Raw genomic sequence first — 23,847 nt, forward strand, 5'->3', positions numbered from 1 at the left:
AAAGGTTCCGGGGGGCTTTGCACCTGCAACCAGCTCTATATAGCACCGCCATACATCCTATGTATAGGAACTAACCCTCCCGGTGAGTCAGAGTGGGGTAATTACACACTGGCAAAGGGGGTGAGTTTGCACACACCCCGAATTACACGCACGCAAAACCCCTCCCTGGGCACCCAATAACAAACTAAACTTGCAAGGGCGCATCAACTCACCAAGGAGCATTAACCCCCCCGGCACCCATAGGGTGCCCCCCAGCCCCCCAAAACTCACCCCACGCTCAATGAAAATGGGAATAAAGAGAGATTTGCTCTCTGCAGCCGGCGCGTTGGCACCGCGGGCACTGACTCAGCCGGGGCCGTGCCAGCGTCAGCGGGGCCGGGCCAGCCCGGGGTGCTGGGAGCTGAAATAAACCTCCCAAAATAACCAAATAAATGCATTAGATATAAAATATCACCCTGCACATCCTGTCCTCTGCAAACCAAGGGGGGCTCCTCTTGGCTGGTTGCAGCCTAAACCCCACCTTGTGAGGTGCAAGGCTGCGCTTGTGCAAACACCTGTAAGGGTTAAGGATGCTTTTCCAGCTCTATGCACCCCCAAAAGATGGGGGCACACGGGGTGCAGGATGAGGGTCACCCACCCGAGGTCGCAGCGATTGAATCCCGCCTGCCAGAGGATTCTTTTGCATCAATAATCCAACTTATATCCCTCCAGGAAAGAACCCAGGGGGTATCTGAGCAAGCAAAGAGCTCGCACCCCTGCTCAGCCCTTACATCAGGCTGCTGATGGAGCCCAGCTGGTCCCATCCTGCACCACCCACACCTGCTTTGAAATGCAAAACCCACCCCAGCGAAAAATGCAAACCCCTCCCTGTGCAGATTTACACCTTCCCCATCAAGTTTTACAATATGAACGAAACAGGAACTCAATAAACCTGTTTTTATGGGCGTCAGCGGGGACTTTTTCAAGGAACTTCGAATATCCATTCAAGCGCACCCGTATACGATGCCGGACAGATCAATGCATGGGGAGGGAGGGTGTTAATTTAAATATCGTCATCCCACGTGTAAATATGTCTCTATATTTATAGAGGTGTGTGCAATGGGGTGATGGAGCCGGAGCGGGGATGCCCTCTGCTGGGGAAGCCTTTGGGACACCTCCTCCAAAACGCACCCCAACCTTCTCAGAGCCTTTTGTAGGACAAATCTTGCAGAAAAGCACCAAACGCTGCTGTTTGTGGCATCGCAGCATCACTATGAACCCCAAATACATGGGTGCAAGGGAGCCAGAGGGCGGCTGCGCTGGTTTCTCTCACTGATCTCCCAACCAAAAACCCATGAGAGAGGCACAAATTTGCGTGCAAGGTGTGTGGGTGCAAATTGCAAAGCACACATTCATATTTTTGAGCTTGTTTGGAGATGCACAAGCCTGCAGCAAGCCTGCAAAGCGTGTAGATGCAAGCATGCAAGCTTGCAAGGCATACACTCATATTTTTGTAGCTTATCTACTGCTTCCTCTGCATCTCCCAGCCATGCAATTCCCATTGAATTCCCCTCTTCCTTGCGCTAAACACTTGGGGAAAATTCAACGTACGCTTCACCCAGAGAACAAATCACATCAGCGACTCGCTTATAAAACTCTGCTTGCAAAAGGAGCGCGCAAAGCCGCTTGCATTATCGCAGCGAATCTCTCGGCGGGTGCACCAGCGCTTTTCTTGCTCCTTCGCCGCGGGCAGAACATGCAAATCCCCCCCTGCACCCATTCCCACGCTGCACCCAAAACCACCCGCGATGAGGTGATTTTTGCAGAGGGTCCTGTTGCAAAACAACCCCCAAATTTTGGGGGGTTGTAGCCCAGTATCCCCAGAGATACCCCAAATCTCATCGGCCGGGGATGCAAAACCCTTTGGGGATGGGGGAAGGCAAAGCAAACCCAGGTCACCCCAGGTGAGTTGCTCCCCATCCCAGACACCCTTGGGAATTAGCAGGTTAAACCAGTTTTTTCCCCTTATCCCAGGAAAAACCAGTTTAACCCCCAGCCTGACGCAACCACCAAAACCAAAATCACCTCCAAATCTTCCCGTCCAACCCAAGTTTCGGGGGAAAAAAAGCAACAACAAATAAACCCATTTTTAGGGATAAGCAGCCGCGTTCAGCGCCCGCAGCGTTTTCATTACACGGTGGAAAACCCCTCAATAAACCAAGTCCAACCCCTCCTCTCCTGGAAACGGCGCTTGAATCTTCCATTTGCCACAGAATTAGGCCAAAAAAGAGCCAAATTGTAAGGGAAAGCAGGTAAATAGGAGGGGAATTTGGGCTGCGCGCCGAAACCCAGCCCGGCAACAAAGGGAATCGGCGCCGCTGAATTCTTCCTCGGCAAAAGGCTTTTAAAACCTCAGCATTGCAATGGGGTGGTTTTATTTTGGGTGCTGATTTGAGGCCTTTTTTCCCAGGGCGGCGCATCCTTTGATCGCCCTAATCCCGCCCGAGCTTTGGCCGGACCGGAGGTCGCTGCACCGAGATGCTTCGCGGATGATGCAGTAAGTAAGATATTAATGTTTTAATCCCCTTTAAGCCGTGGTCGAGGTGATTTTTCTTAAATAACAGCAGCGCTTTGGTATTTGGTGGCGTTTTTTGCTAACGCACCACATGGGCCCAGGGCCCCAGGTTGAAAAAGCATCACGAATTGCAGCTGTGTTGCTTCTTGCAAATGCAGCGCATGCTGCAAATGGATCGCAAAGGGCGATTTTATGGCAAATTGCAACTGCACCGCTTGTTGCGAAGGGATCGCAAATTGCAACTGGATCATTAATTGCAAATGCATCTCATAGTGCAACTGCATCTTGTATTGCAAGTGGATCGCAAATTGCAACTGTATCACTTATTGCAAATGGATCGCAAATTGCAACGGTATCACATTGCAAATGGTTTGCAAATTGCAACTGTATCACTTATTGCAAATGCATCACTTATTGCAACCGTATCACTTATTGCAACTGTATTACTTATTGCAACTGTATTACTTATAGCAACTGTATCACTTATTGCAACTGTATTACTTATAGCAACTGTATCACTTATTGCAAATGCATCACATATTGCAAATGGATCGCAAATTGCACCCCATAGCACTTATTGCAAATGGATCGCATGTTGGAGATGGATCACAAACTGCGATTTTATCACAAATTGCAAATGCATCGCTTATTGCAAGTGGATTGCAAATTGCAACTCTATCACTTATTGCAAATGGATCGCATATTGCAACTGCATCACATATTGCAAGTGCATCACATATTGCAAATGCATCACTTATTGCAAGTGGATCACAAATTGCAAATGCATCACATATTGCAAATGCATCACATATTGCAAGTGCATCACTTATTGCAACTGCATCACTTATTGCAAGTGGATCACAAATTGCACCGTATACAGCAAACGGATTGCATGTTGCATTTTTTCACACATTGCAAATGCACCACAAATTGGATGCCAAATTGCAAATGCATCCTGTATTGCAAATGCATCCCATATTGCAAATGCATCCCGTATTGCAAATGCATCCCGTATTGCAAATGCATCCCATATTGCAAATGCATCCCATATTGCGAATGCATCCCGTATTGCGAATGCATCCCGTATTGCGAATGCGTCCCGTATTGCAAATACATCCCGTATTGCGAATGCGTCCCGTATTGCGAATGCATCCCGTATTGCAAATACATCCCGTATTGCGAATGCGTCCCGTATTGCAAATGCGTCCCGTATTGCAAATGCATCCCATATTGCAAATGCGTCCCATATTGCAAATGCATCCCATATTGCAAATGCATCCCGTATTGCGAATGCGTCCCATATTGCAAATGCGCGGCGAATTGCAGTTGTATCACAAATTGCAACCTTATCGCATCCCGCTGTGTCTGCGCGAGAGGGCGCAGGGACGGCAAACGCTGCTCATTAGAGCTGGGGTGAATTCAGTTTTCCCCTCTTGTAAAATCTCTTTGCGATAAAGGGAATTTTCCCCTGGTTAAAAATAAGATCTGCAATAAGGAGAGCGGGCAAATCTTCCCTCCTGAAATAAAATAAAATAGAACAAAATAATAAAATAAAAATAAAACATTTGGGGGGATGAATGCATCTTTCCCCTGCAATAAAACTTGCTTTGCAAGAACTCTTTGCTCCCACAAGTCTTGCTTTCCCATAAGGGGCAGGAGCGCACTTTCCCTTTGCAAACAACACACGATAAAGGGAATATATGCACTTATTTCTCGTGGGAAATACTATTTTACAAGAAAACGAATATGTGCATTTATTTCTTAGGGGGGGGAAAGCAAAAGAGCTTTGCAATGAGGCCGTGTGTGTCATTTTTTGCAAGGGAAATAATTTGCAATGAGCGGAGCGAGTGCGATTTTCCTCCTGTTCAATTCTGCCTCGCAATAGGTGCAGTTTCCTTTGCAAAAAATAGAAAATAAAATGAAATGAAATAAAATAAAATAAAAATAAAATAAAATAAAATCCCTTTGCATCTTTGTCACTGCAGAAGGGGAATCCCTTAGATATATATATATGTATTTATTATTTCCTCTGGGCCTCCCCAAGTCTTCCAGCCCTAAAGATGGAGCTGTGCGTACCCAGCCGGACTCCGCAGGCTCTTCCTCTCCAAACCAAGATGTTCTTTTCCCCCTTTCCTGCCCATCCATGTGTTTCTGTTTTGTACCGCAGCGGCCGCTCGGGCCGCCCGTATTTACATGTGAAGTGCATCTGGTGGGTGGGCGCTCAGGGAGGAAAGAGGAAAGCACGAAAAAAATTACCTCCTTTCTCTTTTTTCCGCAACAGGAAACACCACCAAAAATATTGCAAAGGCCCCGAGTTGGTGGTTTCTTGATGCTGCAGCCCGCGCCCTAAAATCAGGTTTGTAATGGGGGGGGGGGAAGGGGTTGGGGGGGGAGGGAGGAGGGGAAAACGGGGAGGGGGTAAAAAGCGAAAAAAAAAAGGGAAAATAATAATAATAATAAAAAAAAGGCAGGCGGATCCACGTGGTTTAATGGGGCCAGACAGAGATCCCATTGTTCACCGGCTGTAATGAAGGGGGTTACAAATTAAATGAAAATGGGGGGGAAGAGGGAGAGGGATGGAGTGGGGGGCGGCCCCGGCCGAGCTGGGGGTGGGGGTTGTTTTGCACACCCACCCCCCCTCCCCCCAAATAGCATCCCCCCCAAGTTAAAGAAGAGCGCCGCCCCCCCCTCCCCCCCCAACCAAATAGCGAATTAAAAAGGCCGGAGGAGCGCAAAAGGGCCCCCCCAGAGCAGGTGTGGGGTGCGGGGGTTGGGTGACGGGGAGGGGGTCCGGGAGGGGGGGTGTCCCGGGCACAGCTCCCGCCACTTGCCTGGCGGAGGGGGGGGGGCGGGTTTTTTGTCTCCGGGCCGTTTTCGTGCCGCTTGGTGAATTCCCCTCCCGCACCCCCTTTGTACCTTCCCGTTTGCACCCCACCCCCCGCAAATCGCCCCTTTGCACCCCCCTCTTTGCAGCCGCCCCCCCTGCACATTGCCCTTTACACCCCCCCTTTTTCAATCTTTCAACCCCCCCTTTGCACCCTCTTGCCCCCCTCCCCTTAAACTTTTTCCAAGTGCGCTTGGGGGAGCCGGGGGGTGGTCGCCCCTTTGCAACCCCCCTTTTGCACCCCCCGTTTGCAAATCGCCCCTTTACACACACACACCCCCCCCCGTACAACCCTCCCGCTTTTCAGCTCCTCCTGCAAATCGCCCCTTTGCAAACCGCCCTTGGAGCCCCCATTTTTGCAACCCCCACCAAGTGCAACCCCCCCTTCCAAATTTACAGATCGCCCCGTTTGCAACCCCCCCTCTTCTAAATTAGCAAAATCTTCCCCTTTGCAATCCCCCCCTTGCCAACCCTCCCTTGCACCCCCCTTTGCAAATCGCCCCCTTGCAAATCCCCAAGTGCAACCCCCCCTTTCCAAATTTGCAGATCGCCCCCTTTACACCCCACTTTTCCAGTCCCCCTTTTCCAACCCCCCCCATTTGCAAATCGCCCCTTTGCAACCCCCACAAGTGCAACCCCCCCTTTCCAGATTTGCAAATCATCCCTTTGCAACCCCCCCTTTGCAAATCGCCCCTTTGCAACCCCCTTTTTGCAACCCCTCCCTGTACAAAACCCCTTTCCAAATCTGCAAATCGTCCCTTTGCACCCCCCCAAGTGCAACCCCCCATTTCCAAATTGGCAAATCGCCCCCCCTTGGCACCCCCCTTTTCCATCCCCTTTGCAAATCGCCCCTTTGCACCCCCCCCCCCCCCCCAAGCGCAACTCCCCCTTTTTCCAACTCTGCAAATCGCCCCTTTTACAACCCCCCCTTTCCAAATTTGCACATCGCCCCTTTGCGCACCCCCCCCCCCCTTCCCAAATTTGCAGATCGCCCCCCTTGCACCCCCTTTTCCTCCCCCTTAAACTTTCCCCAAGTGCACTCGGCGGGGGGTCAGCCCCCCCGGCCTTTGTGTCCCCCGGGGCGGAGGAGGAGGAGGCGGCGGCGGCGGCGGCGGCGGCGGGGGGGCGGGCGGGCCGGGTGACGGCGGTTCCGTGTGCCCAGGCGCCGCCATGCCCCGGAGGAAAGCGGCGGGGCCGCCCTGGGAGACGGGCCCGGGCAACGGGGCGGCGGCGGCGGCGGGGAGGAGGCGGCCCGGCCCGGCGGGAGGAGGCGGGAGGCGGCGGCCGCGCTCGGAGCGCAGCGGCGGCAGCAGCGGAGGGAGCAGCGAGGATGAGGCGCCCCGGGAGCGGCGGCCGCGGGACGGCAGCCCCGGAGGAGGAGGAGGGAGGCGGCCCGGTAGGCCCGGAGGGGCCGGTGCTGGAGGAGGAGGAGGAGGAGGCGGCGCGGCCAGGGGACAGAGCGTGGTGATCTGCGAGCCCGAGCACAGCAAGGAGCGCATCGTGAGAGAGGGGGCGACGGGAGGGGGGGCGGCCCCTCTTGGGCCCCCGTTACACCCCTAATGTATCCCCCATTGCACCCCGTAATGCACCCCCCTTTGCATCCCCTAATCCATCCGCCTTGCACCCACTTTGCACCCCATAATGCACCCCCTTGTATCCCCTCTGCACCCCCTATTGCACGCTTTAATGCAGCCTCTTGCACCCCCCTTTGCACCCTCTAATGCACCCACTTTACACCCCATAATCCACCCCCTTGTATCCCCTCTACACCCCCCATTGCACCCTGTAATGCAGCTCCTTTGCACCCTGCTTTGCACCCCCTAATGCATGTCCCTTGAACCCTCTAATGCACCTACTTTGCACCCCATAATGCACCCTCCATTGCACCCTGTAATACAGGCCTTTGCACCCCCTAATGCATCCCCCTTGCACCCTCTAATGCACCTACTTTACATCCCATAATGCACCCCTCATTGCACCCTGTAACACAGCCTCTTATACCCCCGTTGCACCTTGTAATGCACCCCTAATGTATCCCCCCTTGCACCCCATAATGCAGCCCCTTGCACCCCCTAATGCATGTCCCTTGCACTCTCTAATGCACCCACTTTGCGCCCCATAATGCACCCCCATTGCACCCTGTAACACAGCCCCTTGCACCTTGTAATGCACCCCCCTCGTATCCCCTAATGCACCCCTTATTACACCCCTAATCCGCCCCCTCCTGCACCCCCATCACACCCCCCTTGTATCCCCTCTGCACCCTCCCATTGCACCCTGTAATGCACCCCCATTGCACCTCTAATGCAGCCCCTTGCGCCCCCAGTGAACCACTCGTGCAACCCCTAATGCATCCCACATACACCCCATAATGTACCCCCATTGCACCCCCTAATCCCCCCTTGTATTACCTTTATACCCCCATTGCACCCCATAATGCACCCCTAATGTATCCCCCATTGCACCCCCTAATGCAGCCCCTTGCACCCCCTTAATGCATGTCCCTCATGTCCCCCACATCCCCAGTGTCCTCCATGTGCCACCGATGTCCCTTATGTCCCTCACATCACTGGTGTCCCCCAAATCCCCCATGTCTCCTGTGTCACCCACGTCCTTCATGTCCCCCATAACCTTTGTGTCCCCTTTGTCCTTCAAATCCCCCATGTCCCCAGTGTCCCCCCATGTACCTCAAATCCCCCATGTTCCATGTCACTCGTGTCCCCCATAACCTTCATGTCCCCCATGTCCTTCATGTCCCCCGTGTCCCCCTTAATCTTCATGCCACCCGTTTCCCCCATGTTCCCCATAAGCTTCATGTCCCCTGTGTCCTTCAAATCCCCCATGTCACCCATAATCCTAATGTCCCCCCATGTCCCCAGTGTCACCCATGTCCCTCATGTCCCCCACATCCCCAGTATCCCCATGCACCCCAGCTCCCCAATGTCCCCCATGTCCCTGACGTTCCCAGTATCCCCGATGTCCCCCAGCTCCTGGATGTCCCCAGTGTCCCCATGTCTCCCACCTCCCCAATGTCCCCAGTGTCCCCGATGTCCCTCACGGTTCCGTCTCCTTGCAGAAGCTGGAAGGCGCCAAGTGCCGGGGGCAGCTCCTCATTTTCGGGGCCACCAACTGGGACCTGATCGGCCGCAAAGAAGTGCCTAAGCAGCAAGGTGAGCCGACACAACCATACTGTCATTATTTTCATCTTACTTTTTATGCATTTACATTTCTTTTTAATTTAATTACTATTTCTGAGGAGTTTTTAAACCAGCTGCATGGGATGCGCTGGGTCTCCTGCAAGGCGAAATAGAGGTGCTGCTTATTTTTGATGCCTTTATAGTGAATTAATTTTTTCTGCTTACCTTTACAGCATTTATATTATTATTCTTATTAGTTAACCCTATTATTCTTATTAATTAACCTATTTACAGGGCTTTTATTTTACAATTGCGTAGCATAACCCAGGCCAGAGCTTGGGACGCGCTGGGTCTCTGCAAAGCAAATTAAAGGCATTGCTGATTTTTTAATGCCTTGATATTTAATTATCTTTTTCTGCTTATTCCCACCACATTGATATTTAAGTATTATTTTTATTAATTAATAGTTTCAAAGGGTTTTTTTTACTGTTACATAGGGTAATCTGGGCCAGAACTTGGGGTGCGCCAAATCTCCTGCAAAGCAAAATGAATGCGCTGCTTGTTTTTTAATGCGTTTCTATTTCATTCCTTTTTCTGCTCACTTTTTATGGATTTATATTTAATTATCTTTTAAATTAATTAATGTTGGGAGGAGTTACAGTTGCATCTCATAACCTGGAGCAGAACTAGGGGTGCGCTGGGTCTCCTGCAAAGCAAAGTAAATGCACTGCCTGCTTTTTATGCCTTTATGTTCAATTCAATAATTTTTACCGGCTTTTTTTGCATTTATATTTCGTTAAGTTTTCTGGTTCATTTTTATGCATCTATATTAAATCTAATTAATTAATTTTGGGAGAAGTTCGTCACATCTCCTAACCTGGACCAGAACTCAGAGCGCACCGCACCTCCCGCAAAACAAAACAAGTGCATTGCTTTTTGTGCCTTTATATTATATCAATGTTTTTCTCCTGCTTTTTTCTTTTGCATTTATATTTCATTCCTTTTTCTGTTTATTTTTGTGCATTTATATTCCATTACCTTCCCTGCCTTTTTATTGCACTTACCTTTCATTATTCCCCCACCTTTCTTTTTTGCGTTTACATTTTGCTACCTTTTCCACCTTTTTATTGCATTTATCTTTCACTATTCCCCCCCGCCCCTTTTCATTTACATTTAAAATGACTTTTTAAAATTAATTAATCTTTATTTATCCTTTGTTTTCTTGTCTCCAGTTGCATATCGGAACCTGGGCCAGAACCTGTGGGGGCCGCACAGGTATGGCTGCCTCTCGGGGATCCAGGTGCGCAGCGTCGTTTCGGGCCCCTGCGCCGCTCACAGCCTCCTCATCACCGCCGAGGGCAAACTCTGGAGCTGGGGTGAGCCACCCCCAAAATAAAACCACCCCCCAAAAAAACACAGCGCGGGGTGGAAGGTTTTCCTGCAAAGAAAAGCGCTAAACTGAGGAAGCGCGGCCCGAACGATGGGGTGGGCAGTGGAATGGCTGAAGGGAAGAAGGCAGAGGGTTGTGGTCAGTGGGGCAGAGTCCAGTTGAGGGCTGTATCTACTGGTCGGTACTGGGACCGATATTCAATATATTCATCAATGATTTGGATGAGGGAATAGAGTGACTGTCAGCCAGTTTGCTGGTGACACCAAGCTGGGAGGAGCTGCTGACACTGGAAGCTGTGCTGCCATCAGAGACCTGGACAGGCTGGAGAGTTGGGCAGGGAGAAATGTAATGAAATGTAACAAGGGAAAGTGTAGAGTGTTACATCGAGGCCAAAAAACCCCAAAATTGGTTCCCCTAGGGCCACCATGTTGAGCCCTGAGGTGATTTTGGCGCCATTTGGAGCCCTGAGGTGATTTTGGTGCCGCCATTTTGAGGCAGCTTGGGGGTCACTCCCTTGTTCTCCTGCCCCTCTGCTCTGCCCTGGGGAGACCACACCTGGAATATTGTGTCCAGTTGTGGCCCCTCAGTTCCAGAAGGACAGGGAACTGCTGGAGAGAGTCCAGTGCAGCCACCAAGATGCTGAAGGGAGTGGAGCATCTCCCGTGTGAGGAAAGGCTGAGGGAGCTGGGGCTCTGGAGCTGGACAAGAGGAGACTGAGGGGGGACTCATTCCTGGGGATCAATATGGAAAGGGGCAGTGTCAGGAGGATGGAGCCAGGCTCTTCTGGGTGACAACCAGTGACAGGACAAGGGGCAATGGGTGCAAACTGGAACACAGGAGGTTCCACTGAAAGAGGAGAAGCAACTTGTTGGGGGTGAGGGTGTCAGAGCCTGGCCCAGGCTGCCCAGGGAGGTTGTGGAGTCTCCTTCTCTGCAGACATTCAAACCCGCCTGGACCCCTTCCTGTGGAACCTCAGCTGGGTGTTCCTGCTCCATGGGGGATTGCACTGGATGAGCTTTACAGGGCCCTTCAACCCCTGACACTCTGGGATTATAACTGTGATTTTTGACCAGGTCGCAATGAGAAGGGGCAGCTGGGCCACGGGGACACGAAGCGGGTGGAGGCGCCGAAGCTCATCGAGGTGCTGGGGGGCGAAGCCATCGTGCTGGCCGCTTGTGGCCGCAACCACACGCTGGCGCTGACAGGTGATAAAAAACCCCTCGTGTTTTAAACCAATTGCCTAAAATCAGCCCGGTTTGCCCCAAAACACCACTGTTTGTTGGGTTTTTATTTTCTGCAGAGAGCGGTTCGGTGTTTGCCTTCGGGGAGAACAAAATGGGGCAGCTGGGGCTGGGGAACCAGACGGACGCCGTGCCCAGCCCCACGCAGGTAGCGCCGCCTTTGCCCTGCTTCCCTTTATTATTTTGGGTGAAAAAACCACAGATTTGGTGTTTTCACTTTGAAAAAAAACCCCTTAGCAGAGCCCAAACCCCTCGAGGATGCCGGAGCGTCCCTCTTAGGGATGTTGTTTCCATGCAAAGAAGAATTTAAAATAAACCCCCAGGTTTGAAGATTTCAGGGTTGCCCTTGGAAGTTTAAGTTTCTACTTGTTTTTTATTGGTTGCTTTTCTTTATTAATCCTTTTTTTCGCTATTTTTCCCCCGCAGATCATGTACAACGGGCAGCCCATCACCAAACTGGCGTGCGGGGCGGAATTCAGCATGATCATGGATTGCAAAGGAAACCTCTACTCCTTCGGGTGCCCCGAGTACGGGCAGCTGGGTACGGTGCCATTTTGGGGTGATTCACTGCAATTTTGAGCTCTCACAGGGCTGGGGGAGAAGTTTCCCTGCCTCAGTTTCCCCATCTGGGCAAGCGCCGCGTCCCTCCCTTCACCTCCAGCAGAAATAGTGGGGGTGTGAGCTGTAAATAAAAAGGTTTGCAAGCGGAAAGGGGATTTTTAGCTTGGAAATAACGGGGTGCTGGGGGGGACACCCCGTTTTCATCCCGCAGGCCATAATTCCGACGGGAAATTCATCGCCCGGGCGCAGCGGATCGAGTACGACTGCGAGCTGGTGCCGCGGCGCGTGGCCATCTTCATCGAGAAGACCAAAGATGGGCAGATCCTGCCCGTCCCCAACGTGGTGGTGCGGGACGTGGCGTGCGGGGCCAACCACACGGTACGGGGGAGCGCGTGCATTTCACCCTAAAGATTCGCATTCGTTGGTAAAGATTTGGGCTTGCATTTGAGGGTGTTTGCAGGAGCACTTAAGGATAAAAATTTGCAGGGTGCGTATAAGGATAAATGTGTGCAGCATGCATTTAGGGATTGAAATTTGCAGTGCGCATCTGACAATATTTGCAGGGTAAAGTTTTGCAGCATACATATAAAGACAGATATTTGCAGCCTGCATATAAGGATAAATACATGCAGCGTGTATTTAAGGCTCAAGATTTGCAGTGTGCATATAAGGTAAATACATGCAGGAATCATTTATGGATAGAGATTTGCAGCCTGCATTTTAAGAACTGAAATTTGCAGTGTGTGTATAAAGAGAAATGTTTACAGGGTGCATTTAAAGTCTTGCAAAATGCATATAAGGATGAATACTTGCTGCGCACATTTAAGAATAGAGATTTGCAGCATATATATAATGATTAATATTTGCTGTATGCATTTAAGGGTAAAGTTTTGCAGTGTGCATACAAGGATAAATACTTGCTGCATGCATTTAAGGATTGAAATTTGCAGTGTGTTTAAGGATTGAAATTTGCAGCATGCATATAAGGACAGAGATTGTACCACACATCTAAGCATAAATACTTGCCACATGTATTTAAGGATCAAGATTTGCAGCATGCATTTCAGGTTCAATACTTGCAGCGTGTGTTTAAGGATAAATACGTGCAGACTGCATGTAAGGCTAGAGATTTGCAGTGTGCTTTTAAAGATAAATTCTTGCAGAATGCATATAGGGATAGAGATTTGCAGGATGCATCTAAGGATAAATATTTGCAGGATGCATCTAAGAATAAAGACTTGCAAGATGCATTTAAGAATATAGACTTGCAGGATGCATTTAAGAATAAAGACTTGCAAGATGCCTTTAAGGATAAATGTTTGCAGGGTGCATTTAAGGCTGAAGATGTGCAAGATGCATGTAAGGATAAAGACTTGCAAGATGCCTTTAAGGGTAAATATTTGCAGGGTGCATTTAAGGCTGAAGATGTGCAGCGCACGGTTAACATTTGCAACACTTACCGCAGTTGATGCGATTTGCGGCGTCTGCTGCGGCTCTCCCTGCACCGAGCTGCTTGGGTCTCAGCTGCTGATGGCCGGGGGGGGCGTTCTTCTGTCCCCAGCTGGTTCTGGACTCGCAGAAACGCGTTTTCTCCTGGGGCTTTGGGGGCTACGGGCGGCTGGGCCACGCCGAGCAGAAGGACGAGATGGTGCCGCGGCTGGTGAAGCTCTTCGACTTCCCGGGGCGCGGGGCGACGCAGATCTACGCCGGCTACACCTGCTCCTTCGCCGTCAGCGAGACAGGTCGGGATTTGGGTGATTTTTAAAGCAAATCCATCGTGAATTCGGGAGGTTTTGAGGGTGCCGCAGCTTGAGCGGCGATGTGGGGCTTTGCAGGCGGCTTGTTTTTCTGGGGCGCCACCAACACCTCCCGGGAGTCCACCATGTACCCCAAAGCCGTGCAGGACCTCTGTGGCTGGAAAATCCGCAGCCTGGCCTGTGGGTAAGTCCTAGATCCCCCTTAAAACCCCAGTTTCTTAGATTTCGGGGCGGGGGCACAGGGTCACCCGGCCTTGCACCCCACTGCAGGAAGAGCAGCATCATCGTGGCGGCGGATGAGAGCACCATCAGCTGGGGTCCATCTCCCACCTTTGGGGAACTGGTAAGAAACATTTACTGGGCGCCCCTCAACACCCCAAAACCCCCCCCAACCGCTAGTGGGAGGGACCGACTGCTTCCCAACCCCCCCCACTGATTTTTGCCTCCCTGGGGTGCACTCGGCAGGGTTACGGGGACCACAAGCCCAAATCTTCGACGGCAGCACAAGAGGTGAAGACCCTGGACGGGATCTACACGGAGCAGGTGAGGGGGCAACCCACCCAAGGGTGCTGAAGGGAGGGTGTGTGGGGTCCCCCCTTAAATAAATGTGGTAGCTGGGGCCATACCCAACTCATCACACCCATGGGGTGCTGGAGGGAAGGAGTACAGGCCCCCCTTTTAAATAAATACGGTAGCTGGGAGTATACACAACTCGTTACACCCATGGGGTGCTCAAGAGAAGGTGTGTGGGGCCCCCCTTTAAATAAATATGGTGGCTGAGACCGTATACAATTCATTACACCCATAGGGTGCTCAAGAGAAGGCGTGTGGGGACCCCCCCCTTAAATAATGGTGGCTGAGACCGTACACAACTCATTACACCCATGGGGTGCTGGATGGAGGGCACATGGGCCCCCCCTTAAGATAAATATGGTAGCTGAGACCATACACAATTCATCACACCCATGGGGTGCTGGAGGGAAGGAGTACGGGCCCCCCCTTAAATAAATGTGGTGGCTGAGACCGTACACAACTCATCACAACCCTGGGGTGCTCAAGGGAGGGCACATGGCCCCCCGTTGATTATAAATAGTAGCTGAGACTGTGCATAACTTATCATACCCATGGGGTGCTGAAGGGAGGGTGCGTGGGCTCCCCTTAAATAAATAAATACGGTAGCTGAGACCGTACACAACTCATCACACCCATGGATGCTCCAAGTGGCCAAAAGCAGGCAGGAAAAGCCCAAGTGGGGATGAGGTGCAGGGTCCCCGTGCCTCGGTTTCCCTGTGCCTTGCTTTCCCCTGTCCCTCCGTTCCCCCCGTGCCTCAGTTTCCCTGTGCCCGCAGGTGGCCATGGGCTATGCCCACTCCCTGGTGATCGCCCGGGACGAGAGCGATGCCGAGAAGGAGAAGCTGCGCAAGCTGCCCGAGTACAACCCCCGCACCCTCTGAGGGGCGCCCCCCCGGCCCCCAAACCCGCTTTTCCAGCCGCGGTTTAACCCCCTGTTCTCCTAAAGCCTTCACGGGGGGGTTATTTCCCACCCCCCTGGGGCTTTTTGAGTCCCTGACGGTAACAGGATTTTGTTTTCTTGGGGGGGGGGTGTATTTTTTAAACTATTTTTATATTATTTTTATTTTTCCCCACATCACTTTTTTATTATTCCCCCTTTCCCAGCCACAAACACCCCCCACCAGCCACAGGGCAAAACTGGGGACTTGAAAAGCTACAAAAAGCCTCTTTTTTCCCCCCAATATTCCATTTTTTTCACATTTTTCCCGAACACCCTCCTCTTTGAGCTCTCTTAATTTTGGGGACCCCCCCCCAAAAAATCCCTTTTTCCAGAGGGATTCCGGATTAAACCATTTTTCCTCATCCCCCCCAGGGGGATGCAGCATTTTTGGGGTTCCCCTCCCCGCTGTCACAGCCCTCGCCCACCCCAGGGAGATCTCAGGTATGAAGAGGGGAACCCTAAAGCTTCTCATTAAAATGATTTTACCTTATCTTTTTAATTATTATTAATTATTTCCGCCTGGGATTCCCTCCTACGCCGCTGTGCACTGTGCTGGAGAAACGAGGTGCCTTTTCGAGCGGAGCCCGGCTCTGCCTCCACGCAACCTAAGGGTGATTTTTCCTTTCCATTCTTCTTTTCTTTTTGAAATTCCAAGTTTGAATTTCAATTAAATCTCTCTTTTTTTTTTTTTTTAAGCCCTTTCAAGTTTGAATTTCAATTCAATCTGGGTTTTTAAGCCCTTTCCGGCCTCCCCGGCGGGTGGCGCTGGGTGCTCGGGGGCGTTCGCGCCCGCTCGGGGGGGGTTTTGCAGTACAAAAAAAGGTTGGTTTGGGTTTTTATTTCTCGTTTGTTTTTGGGGCTTGGGGGGGTTATTTTCAGCTATTTTTGGGGGTGTGTTAGAGATCAAATATCCAGGGCAGGGAGAGCAGCTGGGTGGAAAAGTCCAAATATTCCGCTTTTTTAGCAATATTAAGTATTTTGGGGGTTGTGGCACAAGCGGATGCTGCAGCCTCAATAAAACACGGGGTGGAGAAATCACCAAAACCCCATTTTTACCCCCCAAAAAAGCATCATTTTGCTTCATCCTACCTGCCAGCAAAACCTTTTTAGCCTGATTAACCTTCAGGAAGAAATCCCGAACCGCGAGGATTTGGGAACGACTCGTCCTGTAGCCGAGAGGGTCCTGGGTTAGTGCTGTAATTGTCTTCATGGTTCTTTTTATATTTCTTGGAGTAAAATGTTTAAATAAACGATGTCATTGTGTACACCCCGCGCTCCGCTCGCCTCGTCGCTCCCTATCTGCTTAAAATTATTGACATTTAATTTCATCCCTCCCTATTATTTTTAATTACTTTTAAAATTGATGTTAAATTCATTCCACCAAACTGATCCCTCCCTGTTGCGTGGGGCTTTTTAATTTTTTAATTGAAATTGTATTAATTTAAGCAAAGGCACATTCAGCATCCTCAAACCCAAACCCACAGCCATTAGAGGGCACCGTCCTGCAGCCAACAGCATCTTCCATCCCCAAATATTCCCCCCCACCCCAAATATTTCCCCTTAATATTCCACAGGCAGGGTGCAAAAACAGGGCAGTGCGTACATTGCTCTGCATTTTAATGCACGCACGTGGATTTTTGTGCATGCACATGCACGTTTTTGCGCTGGTTTGCAAAATATGCAGCATTTTATGCGTGCACGTGTGTGTTTTGTGCACACGTGTGGGATTGTGCGTGCACATGTATTATTTGCATGTGCACATGTATTATTTGCATGTGCACATGTATTATTTGCATGTGCACGCAGGATTTTGTGCAGCCATGTGTGGTTTATGTTCCAGCACCCGTATTTAGGAACACACAGACTTGTTTTTCTGCACATGTGGTGGGTTTAACACGCATGTGTATTTTATTGCATGCATTTCTGTGCACATGTATTGTCATGCATACATGTAGTTTTGTGCACGCGTGTGTTTTTGTGCACACGTGTATTTTACTGCATGCACATGGATATCTCTGCACACACACCCCTTTGCGTGCATTTGCTTTTGGGCACGCACGTGTATTTTTGCACCTGCATCACTACAGCAAGACCGAGAACTCTATAACCCCCCTCAGCACCTTTTTCCACCCTCTTTACCCATTTTAATCCTAATTTCAGAGCAACACCCAGGTACCACAGCACCACAAAGTATCACCCAGTGTGAAAAACACCTTTTCACAGGAGGAAACTGCAGCCCTGATTTTTATTTGAAACGCGACAGGCGCCGCCAAAGGCACTTGCAGGGATGGGGAGAGGGATTTGGGGAGGAGGAGGAGGATCCTCAGGGCACCATGTGCCACCATTTGAAGGCGAAGGGTTTCCGGCGGGCGTTGGTGCCGCAGTGAACCTCGCCGGAGAGGAGGTGGTAGGAGAAATAATCGTCGATGAAGGTGCAGGTGAGTCCCAGGGGCTCCAGCAGCTCCCGCACTCGCTGCTCCAGGCAGCACTGCCCACCCACCTCCGGGCCGAAGGGTTTGGGGATGCCCAGGTGTTTGCCCAGCACCAGCATGTTCACCTGCAGCAGCAGGATTTGGTGTAAAAAAGGAGGATTTCAGATCAAACAGGTGCCCCGGGGTGCAGGGAGGGAGAGCGGGTACCATGTCAGGGAAGAAGGCGTCGGCGCCGGTGGCCGCGTCGCCGCGGAAGAGCTGGGGGATGTCGAGGATGTCGGGTTCGGCCAAGCCCAGCGCACGCTTCAGGATGTCCCTGTTCCAGCTGATGCAGCTCTGGGGGGACAAGGGGGTCAGCAGGGAGGGATGGACGGACAGAGGGATGGACAGAACAGGGGGCGGATAGACGGGCGTGGATGGAGGAACAAAGGGATGTGGGGACAGAGGGGTGGATGGACAGAGCGACAAAGGGGTGGATGGAGGGACAGAAGGATGGACAGAAGGAGGAGTGGAGGGATAGAAAGAGGGATGGGTGGACAGATGGACAGAAGAATGCAGGGATGGGTGGAGGGATGGATGGATGGATGGATGGATGGATGGATGGATGGATGGACAAACGGATGGGCAGGAGGATAGATGGACAGATGGAGGGAGGGTGGATGGACAGAGGGACAAAGGGGCAGGTGGATGGATGGAGGAACAGAGGGAGGGACAGAAGGATGGACAGAAAAGAACGGAGGGATGGAAAGATGGGTGGGCAGATGGAGGGACAGAGAGAGGGTTGAATGGACAAAGGGGTGCATGGATGGGTGGAGAGAGGAAGGTACGGATGGAGAGAGGGAGGTGTGGATGGATGGGTGGATAGACAGAGGGACGCCGGGGGCTGGAAAGGAGCCCCCTGCTCCCCTTTCCTCACCTGGACATAATTATTGAATTTCCGGAGGGCTTCGTTAGCCAGAATCTCGCTTATCGTTGGCTTGGGCACCCCCGCCAGCCCTGCAGCACAACAAACCGGGCGGGAGTTCCTCCCCCAGTGCATTAGGGACGCATTTCCCAGCTCTGAGCCAGGAGCTCCCTCATTTCGGGGATCCCCCAGCGACCTCCACCTCAACCCAGGAAATCAAATCCACGCGGCTTTTTAATTAATTCTGCTCATTTCTTGCTGCCGGCAGCACTTCCAGCCATTAGCTGGGTTTCGGGGTGTCACACATTCACCCATCCTCTGGTGGGTGAATGCAGGAAAAGGGGAAAATAAACCCATTGAGCCCCATTTTCCATCTTACCCTTGAACATCACGGCCTCGCCGAACCCCTCCTCTTGCTTCTCCTTGAGGAGCTGGTAGCAGGCGCTGGGGCTGGCCAGGAGCAGCCGAAAACCCTGTGAAGGGAGAAAAAGTTGAGTTTGAGGGGGGTATAAAGGGTGCAGCCCCTTTTTTCCCCCCTCCCCAGGATTCGTTACCTTCCGATCGGGCGCAGGGACGAAACTGAGGAACTCGTCAACGTGGCCGACGCGGAGCCAGTCGGAAAACAGCTCCACAGGCGCCTGCACGCGTTGGGCAACCAGAAAATCCCGAACCGCTTTCGCCATCCGCCGGCCGCCGAATCTGGGAGGAGCACAGGAAGGGGCTGCAATTTTGGGTGCCCGAGGTGATGCTTTGCATGCAACCAACCTCAAACGGTGCATAAATATCCTTTTTTTTGGGTTTGGTTTCCAATGTTTCGTGCATCTCACCTGGGGAAGCTGCTGCCAATGAGGATGCGGCCCAAGGGGTACTCCTTGCCTTGCACCATCACGGGGGGGCTCACCTCCAAATTCCCAAAGGAATCGAGGCTGGAAGCACCTTCCGGTGCTTGCCGGGCCACGTAGCCAAAATCAGGGCCCTGGATGGGGAAAAAAATGTGACAATAGTTAAAAAAAGGCAATAATGCTTAAAAAAAAATAGGTATCAGCACCCAAAATGCAGCACTCCTGAATCATCCTCTATTTTTGATGGGTTTGCAAAGCTTTAGGCCTTGCTGGGGAAGGGAGGAGGAAGAGGTCGGGTACCAGGATCCTCTTGACAGGAAAATCCTTCAGCCCGCGGTCACGGGGCGAGTCGAAGACGACGGGGAAGGTCTTGTGGGGGGCTTGCACGTAGCCAAATTCAACCTCATCCTGGAGAAGGGATGGAGAAGATTTGGAGGAGCCCCTCCAGGAGCTGTGGCAGTGAGGATGGGGCTGAGCATCATCCTGCACCCACCTGGATCCAGCGGTCCTGGCGATTCTCCGGCAGTGGGCAGACGGTGAGCGGGCACTTGGCTTTCTCGGCCAGGGCACCCACAGCCGCCACAAAATCCTCGTTATTGTCCACGCTGGAAAAAGAAAAACAGAATATGAGGGGTTGATCCAGCACCAGGAAAGGATGCTGCCGCCCCCCCTGCACCTACCTGCAGACAAAAACCTCCAGCGGTGCTGCCGTGTTGGGCGTCATGATCCACGGAGCCACACGGAAAACCACCGTGTCGGTGAAAACCGGCGTCTCCAGCAAACCCTGTGATGGGTTTGGGGTGATAGTTGGTGATATTTGACTCTTTTACCCCCCATTCTGTGTCGCCCTGACCCCCCCACGGCCGGTACCTTCTCGGGGCTCTCCAACAGCGTGACGTGAAAAGACACCAGCCCTGAAAAGTCGAGGTCGGGGAAGGCGAGTCCCTCCACGTAGAAGATGCTCTCCTCCTGGTGCCGGCTGGGTTTGACGGCATAGACGAGTTTCGACCCCCCCAGCACATGTCTGTACTCCTCCAGTGCAACGCTGTCTGTGGGTGCAACCCCCCCTTTAACCAACCGACCCCTTTTCTGCAGCGTTCCAGCTTAATTTTTTTCCTAAACCTTGCGAAAAGGGCATCTTTGATCCCAGAGAGCAAAATCACCTGGTGCATCAGATAAAACCTCCTGGGTGGGATGGAGGTGGGGTGTTGCAGAAGTGGTACGCGCTTTGCTTGAACCCTGATAATTTGGGGTGTCTGTCCCCCCCCCAAGCCCCAGCATCAGGCACTCACTGCCGCCATAGAAAACTCCGACTTTATCAGCGTCACCGAAGTCCACGTGGAGGACGAGGCGGTGGCCGGTGAAGATGGTGCGGGGACCTCGGGTGCGCAGAACCATCTGCGACATGTCCTTCAGGTCTGGGGGGGGGGGCAAAATGAGGTAAAAAAGGAAAATTTTGGGGGAAACTATAAGAAAATAGGGGTTTCTTGTATGGGATGCACCGGTACCATCGTAGGAGCGGATAGCGGTGTCGTGGTTATCCAGCATCTCGGCTTTGGGATCGTCACGGTCGCAGTTCACCAGCAGAATGGCCCCATGTCCGTCAGGACCCCACGTCCACGTCGCCTTGGGGGGGTCAAACAGGGTTGGGGGTGTCAGTTGTCACATGCCCCACATCCCACGGTGATCCCGGGGGCCTCGCACCCCCCTTTTTATACCTTATCCAGCAGCGTCTTGCTCACCGCGCCACTACGGGTGGTGTCGGCGTCCAACGAGATCTCTGCGGGGACAAGGATGCTTGGGGGGGGGACATCACTGCCACCACCACAGTTTTGGGGTGTCCCCCCACTACTTACCCACGCAGGTGAGGTACAACATGGCTCTGCCCACAGGCACCCCGCCAGCCTCTCCATAATATGAAATCCTGACCTGAAACGACAAGTGGGTGCTCGTCACTGCACCAAGGGGGGACCGGACCCTAACGGGGACCCCAACACCCACCTTTTCATCCCCCACGTCCTTGCTGAGGGTGTCCATGGCCAGCAGCACCTCGGCGCCGGCAGCCAGGGGCCAGCGGGATACGCTGGAGGGCAACTTGACACTCTGTGTGTCATGCACCACGTAGATTTTCACGCCCGGCGTGCCTTGCACGTTGAAGGTGACGGCATCTTTGGGTGCGGATCTAAGCGGGGGGAAAACACGGTGAGAGGGTTTTTGCGGGGGGGGAATTGCTGGAGTAATATAGTGTGGAGTTGCAGAGGATGCAGAGCCTGCCGTGGGCAAGAAACTTGCAATATGCAGGAAATCCTGCAATGTGCAACCGCAACAAGTCACGCAAAATGCAAATATTCCTGCAAAATGCAATTGCAAAACGTTCTGCAAGGTGCAATTGCAGTGAGCTCTGCAATGTGTAATTAATTCCGCAAAATGCACTTGCAAAAAGCTGTGCGATGTGCAATTAATCCTGCAAAATGAATTGCAAAGTCCTGCAAAATGCAGTTAATCCTGCAAGTACTGCACTGTGCAATTGCAACAAGTCCTGCAATATGCAATTGCAACAAGTCCTACCAAACGCAATTAATCCTGCAAAATGTAATTGCACCCAGTCCTTCAACATGCAACGCAACCTGCAAAATGCGACAAATCCTGCAGTATTCAGTTGCAACCGGTTCTTCAGAATGCACCGAATCCTGCAATGTGCAGCTGCAATAAACCCTGCAACATGCAACGAATCCTGCAAACGGCAATCGCAACGAGTCCTGCAAAACGTGATCACAACAAATCCTCTAAGAGGCAATTGCAATAAATCCTGCGAAAGGCGATTACGACAAATCCTGGCAGAGGCAACAAATCCTGCAAAAGGCAACGGCGACAAATCCCACAATATTAATTGCAGCGAAGCCCGTGATACGCGCCACACTTTGCAATATTCGGTTGCATCAAATGCTGCAAAATGCAACACGTGCTGCAATGTGAAACCGCAACAAATCCTGCAATATTAGTGCTGATAAACCTTGCCACGTGCACTAGAGCTTGTGATATTAAATAATAGTGAACCCTGCAAAATACAACTAGTCCTGCAACGTGCAATTGGAAAAAAAACACCCTGCAAAACCCAACAAACCCTACAAAATGCAATTGCAACAAACCCTGCAACGTGCAAAATTCAATTGCAGAGAACCCTGCAAAATGCACTTGTACTTTGCATCCTGCAAAACACAGCAAACTCTACAAAATGCAATTGCAACAAACCCTGCAATATTAATGGCGATAAACCCTGCAATATGCACTAAATCTGGCGATATTAAATCACAGTGAACCCCGCAAAATTCAATTGCAACAAATCTTGCAAAACTCCAGAGCTGTTTTGGGGGGTTATTTTGCTACTGGGCAGCCCAAATATTCGCATTTTGATCCAAAGGAGCAAGTGCTGAGCGGGTACATCCCATGCAAAGCAAAGCAGAGCTGCGACCAGGCAGGCTGTGGCTTGCATAGCTCTTATTTGGTGCAAAATAAAGAAACCCCAGGCGATGGGCCAAGAATCACAAATCCCAACCCACCAGGAGGAAAACTCGGATCCGTCCCCACGGGGAGAGGGAAAATCCCACCCTGGGGCCTGCAGGAGAGGATGCAGGGATGCTGCAGTGAGTTTGGATGCTTTAAGGAATAGAAAAACTCCCCTAAGCTGCTGCTTGAGCTGAGCTTTAAGGAAGCGAAAAGCAAAAACCTGCTGGCAAAAAGCACTTGAGCTTGGGCTGGGGCCAGAGAAGCAGCTGAAACACCCGGTGGTGCCGCCCTGGCCGGTGGTTTCGCTCCCCGTATTCCCCCAAAACAGGGAAATTATTTATATATTGTGCAACAACACAGCAGCCCCCAGGCCGGGGTGTGTAACTCAGCCTGGGGCATCGCTTAAACCTCCTTGGGGGGGATTTTTGCACCCCAAAAAATGCAAAATCCACCTTGGAGGAGTCGCTGTGTTGCGATTTGGAGCATTCCCTCCATCCCAGACTCAGCGTTCCCTAGAGAAACCACTGAAGCAGCAGCATCACCCCCACCTTGAGCTATTTTAAGGGGATAAAAGTTTTTAAAAAGCAGATTATTTATATTATTTAATTTTTTACATGTTTTTGAGGCCACTTACCCGCAGACATCCAGGGAGAGCTCGGTGCCCAGCACGCAGACGGTGCTGGTGGGACGCTGCGTGGACAGCTGGACGCGGCGCTGCTGGGCCATGCCGGCGGCCCCCGGAGCACCCTTGGGTGCTGCGCTGGGTGGCAGGAGGGGATTTATAAAGCCTGGCTGCTGGGAGGGGATTAAGCAAAGCCTGGTTTAATCCCACCTCTAGGCTTTTGGCCCCCGGGCTGGGCGTGCGTGATGCCCGGTCGTGCTTCCCGGTGATGGAGCATGAATCAGCGCCAGGGGAAAAGAACCCCAAGACACCCACGAGGGGGGCTTTAATTATTTTTAAGCAGCTCGGGGGCGGGTTTTTTTGCCCTCTAAGCACAAAGAGGCGCTGATGTGACCAGTCACCCTTAAACCCACGCTGTAAAATATTCAGTGTGACACCAGAGCCAAGCTGGGGCCGTGCCAGCGCTCGGCTCAGAGGGGTTTAATTTCTCCTCCTAAAGGGTT

At 51.8% G+C, this 23,847-nt stretch overlaps 2 protein-coding genes across 2 annotated transcripts; one reads left to right on the forward strand and one right to left on the reverse strand.

Moving 5' to 3' along the window:
• Positions 1-4,661: 4,661 nt before the first annotated feature.
• Positions 4,662-16,304, forward strand: RCC2 (regulator of chromosome condensation 2). Its single transcript, XM_065854898.2, has 13 exons — positions 4,662-4,910; positions 6,601-6,938; positions 8,515-8,608; positions 9,808-9,951; positions 11,039-11,170; positions 11,266-11,354; positions 11,633-11,747; positions 11,979-12,145; positions 13,329-13,509; positions 13,603-13,708; positions 13,795-13,867; positions 13,990-14,067; positions 14,874-16,304. The coding sequence occupies exons 2-13, from the start codon at positions 6,609-6,611 to the stop codon at positions 14,976-14,978; spliced, it is 1,614 nt and encodes a 537-aa protein (XP_065710970.2). The 5' UTR covers positions 4,662-4,910; positions 6,601-6,608; the 3' UTR covers positions 14,979-16,304.
• A 947-nt stretch (positions 16,305-17,251) lies between these two features.
• LOC136111246 (protein-arginine deiminase type-3-like) lies at positions 17,252-23,694 on the reverse strand. The gene is made up of 16 exons (XM_065855260.2): positions 23,357-23,694; positions 21,217-21,397; positions 21,072-21,144; positions 20,934-20,995; positions 20,724-20,841; positions 20,508-20,633; positions 20,086-20,264; positions 19,896-19,999; positions 19,709-19,820; positions 19,516-19,623; positions 19,201-19,349; positions 18,928-19,072; positions 18,753-18,846; positions 18,386-18,465; positions 17,677-17,805; positions 17,252-17,594 (listed from the first exon to the last, which is right to left on the reverse strand). The coding sequence occupies exons 1-16, from the start codon at positions 23,446-23,448 to the stop codon at positions 17,361-17,363; spliced, it is 1,986 nt and encodes a 661-aa protein (XP_065711332.2). The 5' UTR covers positions 23,449-23,694; the 3' UTR covers positions 17,252-17,360.
• Positions 23,695-23,847: the final 153 nt, after the last annotated feature.

Source organism: Patagioenas fasciata, chromosome 23 (assembly GCF_037038585.1).
Source record: "Patagioenas fasciata isolate bPatFas1 chromosome 23, bPatFas1.hap1, whole genome shotgun sequence".
NCBI lineage: Eukaryota > Metazoa > Chordata > Aves > Columbiformes > Columbidae > Patagioenas > Patagioenas fasciata.